The sequence below is a fragment of the Lygodium microphyllum genome, chromosome 30 (assembly GCF_053477565.2).
Source record: "Lygodium microphyllum isolate KBCC chromosome 30, Lygodium_microphyllum_v1.1.10, whole genome shotgun sequence".
Classification (NCBI taxonomy): Eukaryota; Viridiplantae; Streptophyta; class Polypodiopsida; order Schizaeales; family Lygodiaceae; genus Lygodium; species Lygodium microphyllum.
The window spans coordinates 69883102-69890563 of NC_141164.1; the positions used below are offsets into that span (position 1 = coordinate 69883102).

At 39.7% G+C, this 7462-nt stretch overlaps 1 protein-coding gene across 6 annotated transcripts; it reads right to left on the reverse strand.

The window, feature by feature from the left end:
- Positions 1–1288: 1288 nt before the first annotated feature.
- On the reverse strand, positions 1289–4841 carry LOC148009971 (pentatricopeptide repeat-containing protein At1g08070, chloroplastic-like). Of its 6 annotated transcripts, XM_087673191.1 has the most exons (4): positions 4574–4841; positions 4350–4454; positions 4084–4228; positions 1290–3970 (listed from the first exon to the last, which is right to left on the reverse strand). In XM_087673191.1, the coding sequence occupies exon 4, from the start codon at positions 3871–3873 to the stop codon at positions 1951–1953; it is 1923 nt and encodes a 640-aa protein (XP_087529317.1). In that variant the 5' UTR covers positions 3874–3970; positions 4084–4228; positions 4350–4454; positions 4574–4841; the 3' UTR covers positions 1290–1950. The 6 variants fall into 6 exon arrangements, with proteins under 6 accessions (XP_087529318.1, XP_087529317.1, XP_087529314.1 ...); XM_087673188.1 differs by having other exon boundaries at positions 1293–4228; XM_087673189.1 differs by having other exon boundaries at positions 1293–4228; positions 4543–4841.
- Between the last annotated feature and the right edge of the window lie 2621 nt (positions 4842–7462).

A 7462-nucleotide genomic window follows, 5' to 3' on the forward strand; every position in this document is an offset into this window, starting at 1 on the left:
GCATATATCTCTGATAGAGATTTTTGAAATGAGGTGAATCGCACCAACCAAATGGTTAATCCTATTATGCACATACTGAGGCAGATGGCATGAATCCATGTATTGGAAAAATCTATGAAGGTATGGATCGTATGGCTGAGAGGTTGGAGAGTTTGAAACCAAATATAGATAGGTATGAGCAGATCAAGAAGTTATGCATCAACAGATGGAATGAGTATGACTCTCTTATGCATACTGTAACATATATGCTTGATCTTGAGTTTCAAGGAAAGATACAAGAAAGAGACCTTGAGATGGTCAAGGCTTGGAACACATTGCTTGCAAGACTTTATCCTAGCCGTGAAATGCAACACAAAATTAAAAATCAGCTCTCTGTATATCGGCAAACATTAGGGATGTTTGATACAAAGGATGCACTAGAGGACAAGACAAATATCGGAACTGCTTTATGGTAGGGGGGACTAAGGGACTGCAGAGTTTGGCTATTCGTATTCTTAGCCAAACAATTAGCTCTTCTTGTTTAGAGCAACTATGGAGCTCATTCAATCATATTTACTCAAAGAAGAGAAATCGTCTTGGTACAATGAAGACGAATGACCTAGTTTATGTGAGCTCCAATCTTCGCTTACTAGCTCATACATTAGTTGCAAAGGCTAATTCTTTTATACATTGGAAAAAAGACAACGATGATGGTGATAGGCAAGATATTGTTCTACAAGATGAGCATTCAAGCACAATGGAGCTATCTTCCATGAACCAAAGTACTTAGCAACTAGCCTTTTGAAACTTTAGAGTATTGACTTGGAAATTGGAGCTCTTGTAACTTGGATCTTTACTATTTAGGCTTTAAAGTTTAGTGCATATTTTGTGTCTTTGCAACACACACTTGATGCCAATCATGAATGCGACAATCCATTGCTGGTTACAATGTTTTGAATCTTTATTATTGTTAAAACTTGATCATTATGTCTCTAGAGTCTAATTTCACGAATTATGATTCATATAATCTCTCTCTAGATTCTAAGACAAGTGTTGACTCTCTCTCTCTCTCTCTCTCTCTCTCTCTCTCTCTCTCTATATATATATATATATATATAAAATACTGTTCCCCGTTCCTGGTAACCATGGTTTGGATACAAAATTCATTGTTTGATTTCAAGGGCTGAGAATCATGGGCTTGCAGTTGGTCTTGGAGACATGGAACCTCAGAACATTTTCAAGATTCAATTGTTGGAAATCTCCTGGTCCATGGTCAGAAGCAGAGCCTTGCACTATGAAGTCCTTGCTTAGATATGGGAACATTAATAATGACAATGCTGTTAGTGTTAAGTGATACCTAGCTTAATACTTGAGGTTATGTCTGTTTTTGAAAGGATTATAAGCCTAAAGCCACTTTTTAAACCATTGCTATTCCTTAATATCTAGAACCTTTTCACATTGTGTTTCAAAAAGTTTCCAACTAGCATGCAGCTAGTGACTTGTTATTTCAGGTCAGTAACGCATCTAACATGAACACTGACTTTAACGATTGCTGTTTTAAATGAAAAAGAGTTGCATAAATAAGGTGCTCACGACAGGGGGGGTTCTATCCCTTTCCAAAAATTGATGGCAGGTCAGCAAGAGCCATGTGAACCTGTGTAGAGAATCAGATGCCAGCCATGGCACAGCTGATCTCGCCCAAAGCAGGATCATAGATGAATGCCCTGAAAGGACAAGGGCCACAAGGTCATGGTGGCAGAGGGTCAAGTCACAGTAATTAATGAACTGGGGTTGAACCTGGCCCTCAACACCAGCAGCTAAGAGCTCTAGCCATTACGTCGACACATTAGGGACACTCAAAACAATTGCCTTGGTACCGAACAGCATCCTTCATTTTCTGAGCCATCACATATGTTAACTGTTCTCTCTCACAATGTGTAGATATTCTGCCCTCCTTGTCACATGTGTCCCTTATACTAGTGTCTGATATATCAAACTGGATTGTGGCACATGCCCATGCACCTTGATGCATTCTGTCAATCGTTTGAACTTTGATTCTGTTGCAATGGATTGCAATAGAGCCTTTTGACCAACAACAAATTCATGAACCTGATTCTGAACCTCAATCCAGGCTGTCCCAGGCTTCTTCATGGCAGCTGTGAAATTCTTAAAGCCCTGTAGTGTCTGAATTTCATCCCAAGCATAAGCATCGGCACATATGTTTGATAACAAAACATAGCCAACTGAATCAACAGGATTCATATCTACAAGCTCATCAAAACAGTCTCTTCCTAGCTCCATGTTACCAAGGGACCTGCATCCATTAAGCAAAGCCTTCCACCCAACCAAATCTGGAGACATAGGCATGCTTGCAATCATATCCTTAGCCTCTTCCAGACAACCACAGCGACACAGAAGGTCAACTATGCAGTTAAAATGGCTGAGAGTGGGTATCATGCCTAAGTCTTCGATTATTGCTCTGAAAAACTTACGGCCTTTGTTCAAAAGACCTGCATGACTGTATGCAGTGAGAACCGATGAAAGGATAACATTGTCTGGCTTAAAACCCTGTTCCTGCATTTTGTTGACTAACAACTCAGTCTCCAAAAGATTACCAGAACGAGCATAACCTCCTATAATTGCAGTCCAGGAAACAATATTTTTATCTGGCAATTTGTCAAAAAATTTAAGGGCCTCTTGTAGCCTTCCGCATCTTGCATACATGTCTACAATCGTGCTACTAAGAACAACATCTACTACAATTCCACTTCGAATTATCTGATCATGTAACAGCCAGCCATGCTGAAATGCACCTATACTACCACATGCTTTCAAAGCAGAAAGAAATATAGCATTATTTGGTTCCTTGTATTCATCTTGCATTTTTTCATATAGTTTCAGGGCCCCAAAGCCATCACCATGCTGTGCATACCCTCCGATGATTGCACCCCATGTTGCAATAGTTTGGCTAGGCAAGCAGTTAAACTCCTTGTGTGCCTCTTCTAGGCTCCCACATTTAGCGTACATGTCAACTAGAGCACTCCCAATGTTTATATCTGGCATATGACTGCTTTTAACAATGTGATGATGTATCATTCTCCCTTCCTTTAAGGCTCCTAGGCAGATACATGCTTTTAAACTGGACAAATGTACCACTTTACATGGCATGATCCCTTTATGTACCATGTGCTTGTAAAGTGTTAGAGCAGGGAAACCATGTCCATGCTTTGCATAACCTCCAATCAATGCCGCCCATGACACTAAGTCTTGCACTGGCAACTTGTCAAAAAACATGTGTGCTTCCTTCAAGCTCCCACATTGTGCATACATATGAACTAACGTATTTGCAATGGTCACATCAGATTCCAGGCCAGCCCTGATAATCTGATCATGCACATACCTACCTTCCATTAGAAACCCTATGCTGCTACATGCTTTCAATACGCACAAAAACACAACATTATGTACTTCAAGTCCATTTTGAAGCATTTCATTGTACAGATCAAGAGCTGCGTTTCCATCCCCTTTGTTGGCATATGCTGAAATAACTGCCGCAAATGTATACACAGTTGGTTTTGAAACCTTCCTAAACACTTGTATTGCTTCCTGCAGTTTGCCACATGAAGCAAATATGCGAATAAGATGATTACCCAGGACATCGTTAGAATCAAGCTTTGCATTGATCATGAGTGAGTGCACACATCTCGCACCTTCCAAATCATTTGTTATGAGGCAACCTTGAAGAAGACAGTAGAGGATGTTTTTGGACACTGGAAGCCTGTACTCTTCAATGATGTCAATAGCCTGTGAAGCTCCTAAGAGCCCCAAGATTGTACATGTCTTCACAATCCATGAAGAGATAAACTTGTTTGGTTTCATACCCTCCTCTTGCATTTCATGATACAAGTTCAAAGCTCTCTTACAATCTCCAAGCTTGGCATGAGCAAAAATGATAGCGATCCAAACATCCGCATTTTTGGTAGTAGAATTCCTGAAAACTTGATCTGCATCAATCAAGCTTTCACAGAAGCCAAATGCGCGGATAAGGTGCACAACAAGAGCTGGATCGGACAGAAGCCCGGTATTAGTCATGAGGGAATGCACCTGCCTGGTGGCAGCCAAATCCTTTTTTGTGCAGCATTCTTGCAGCAGGCGCTGGACCGTTTGCTTTGGAGCAAACATGCCAGTTTTGTTGCAGAGACCAGCAAGCTAGCCTAGGTCCCCGAGGCATCCCTCTGCACAGAACCGGCTGTGCAAAACGACACAAATGGTGCGAATTTTAGAACCCTGCAACACAGCAACTGTGCGACAGCAAACAGATGCATAGATTCAAGCACCAAAAAGCATTACATGGCTGCAGTAGGGCATGCCTGCATCAATGTAACTGAAGGATTGCCATGGGGCAACCAGATTCCAAAGCACAGCCATCCGGTTCGAACATCGGTTGGGTTTGATTATTATGGCACTCCCTGCGCCTGCACAGAATGCTTCTTAATTCGGTGTTCGAGAAATCACGAAAAATCGAGCTTGAATGTAGAAGAAATTGTGAACTTTCCAAAGAACCTTCAAAGTTTAATGAAGAGCGGTTTAAAACCTTGGGGTCCGCGCACAGGAAAGCCATGGAAACTTGAAAGTTCCGATATGGGTGTGGACCTGACAGACCTCCCAGGGAACCTCTGGCCTTTTGTCGAACTGGTTACTGCTCCTCTCTGGAGGATGCCTGGACAGAGACCCACCAATGCCATTAACCCTCATTGGTGCCCACAAGTACTTATAGAAATGGATCGTTCCGAAAGGCTCCTAGACTATTGTGTTGATCTCTGTTATAGATGAGAATGTGCTCACAAAACAACCCTTAACTCACAAAAATTTACCAAATGCATGCTTTAAATGTTCAACCGTAGGGCATTTTATAAGAAATTGCCTAGAACTCAAACCCAAAGAAGAGGTAGGAAATAAGGAAGATAAGAAAATTGTAGATGAAGGATTTCAAACAATCAACTAAAAAGGGAGAAAGACCCAGTCCCAGAATCTGAATTTCCATGTAGCAAACAATAAGAAGAAGCCCAATCAGAACTAGTATTCTGCCCTCCTACTGGAGGTTCGCGACGAATCAGTAGAACCTAAGCTTGTGAAAGGGAATAAGAAGGAAGAAAGTGCAAATCCTAACTCGAATGAGGAAGTGCTGGTTGAAAATACTCAAAAAAATGAAAAGGAAATAAACCTCAATGAAACAGTGACAATGTTATAATACATGGCACGGAAGAGAATGAGGATGATTCTGAGCCATTCCAGAATCTGGAGTTCTCTATGAGTCCTCAAAAAAACTATGCAGTGTGACAAAATCGACTACGAAAAGAAGACATTCTAAACTTCGGGATAGCAACATCAATCCCTTCTTCAACAAGAATAAGAAAGGTGCGAAAAAGCATAAAAATAAAAAATAAAAGGAGTTAATGATTAGTGTCATTAAAACTATATCATATAACTATAAAGGGCTATCTGAAATATCTAGAGCAAGGATTACTAGGAATCTGCTTAAGGATATTAATCTTGCTCTAGATATTATATGTCTTTAAGAAGTTAAAGGCTAAGGAAAAACCTAAATTTGTTTCCCCCAGAATATTCCTAGATCTATACCAGCCACTTCCAAAGAAGTGGAGGGGCAATGTAAGGTTACATGAATACTTTAAAGGGTATGGTAGATAAAACCACAAACAACCTAGGGAATAGATGGATTGGCTTACACCTCAAGGGGCAAGAAGACGTTGCAATAATCTATCATTATGCTTCATGTATAGAAAGTGAAAGAATTAATCTCTAGAACCATTATTAACAATTCAATGCCCTATAATAGTGGTTGGGGACTTTAATATAGTGGAAGACAAAGCTAACAGATATCTCATGAAGGGTCAAGTGATTGCAAGAAGTGAAAATTAGGTTGGGCAAATTGTGTATCCTACCATGGACTTGTAGACATAAGTACAAGGATTGGATACACATGGTCCAACAATCAAAAAGGGGTAGCAACAAGAAAGGCAAGGCTTGATAGAATGTATGTATCTTTAGGTTTGCTCTTCACCTTCTCCAATTTCAATTGTAAGATTAATAAAGAAATTGTGCTCTCTAACCATTATGCAATAATTTCCACACTTTCAAGTAGTACTACACTAATAAAAGAAAGGTGGTCTCATACAAATCCCTCCCTACTCAAATCAAAAGAGATAATAGAAAAATTTTGGGAGACTTAGCTCAACAACTTTACCCATACCCACCATCCAATCCAAGTGTGGATAGCCTTGGCTAGAACCACTTATGAAGGGTCGAAATAGGCCAAAAGGGATAAAGTAAACAAAAGAAAAGAGGAGAGAAGAAAAAAAAATGCCAAACTAGATAAATTGGAAATTGAAATGAGTAGGGGTAGGGTAGAATGTCATGATCAAATCTTAGATATTTGAGAATGTAAATGTTGACCCTTTATTTGGTTTTAAAAATGAAAATTTGTGGTAGTAGTTGCTAGTAGGAATCGAATCACAATGGAATGCTTCAAGTACCAAAAAGAAAGAGGAAGGAAAGAAGAATTGGATAAAGAAGGAATGGAAAAACCTTGCAGACGTTAGGACCCCAACAATCAATCCTTTGTTGGATCAATTGGAACTCTTCAAGAAAAAACTAATGATGATGCCTGAGAGCTTCTCTATCTTCCAAGATCGTGTTTGAAAATCCCATATATCAGTCCATGATCTTACACCTTTCCTACTGATTCTTAATGCTGACTGAAGCTGTGCATTGGGAACAAGTCCATAAAATATAATGAGACAAATGGAATCTAATGAGCTCCAAGACAAGGTGAAATTATGGTTGGGTAAGAGGCAAACAAATTCTTTATAAGTCATCAATGTACTCTCTTCACCCTCTTGAATACTTCAAAGAAGTAGCGGAATCGATTGGTTCCTACTGACTCCAATTTGATACAAATAAATATTCAATGTTTGTTTCTAATCAAATGTTTGTAGTGCAATTTGTCTGATTGAATGCCACTAATAGAGTTGGGAGGCCCTTCCATCTTGGCAAGCTAGCTATTGTAAAGGAGCATCGGTTGTGAAGGATTAGAATAGCCCAAGCTTCATTTTCATGTTGGAATGCATGAATCACCCATTTAGTTGTTTATTTGCTAAGTCTAACAGATTGGGAAGTACAAATGCTCCCTTCTTTTTGAGGTTTAGTGTAGTCTACCCATGCTAAACTTTTCAAACCTAAGCTTTATGGCTTCTAGCAGGGAAAAAGTAAATAGTTGAAGGAATTAGGATATGTTTCAAGACTACTATCCTTCCCACAAAGAAGCATTGTAGTTTCCTTAGGTATTCCAGCTTTTTCTTTACTTTATTGAGTACCCAGTTCCATCTATGTTTTAGTGCCACTCCGAACACCATGGGGATCCCTGAAGTCTAAAGATTTTCTTCTTCAATTTCCTTGTATCCAT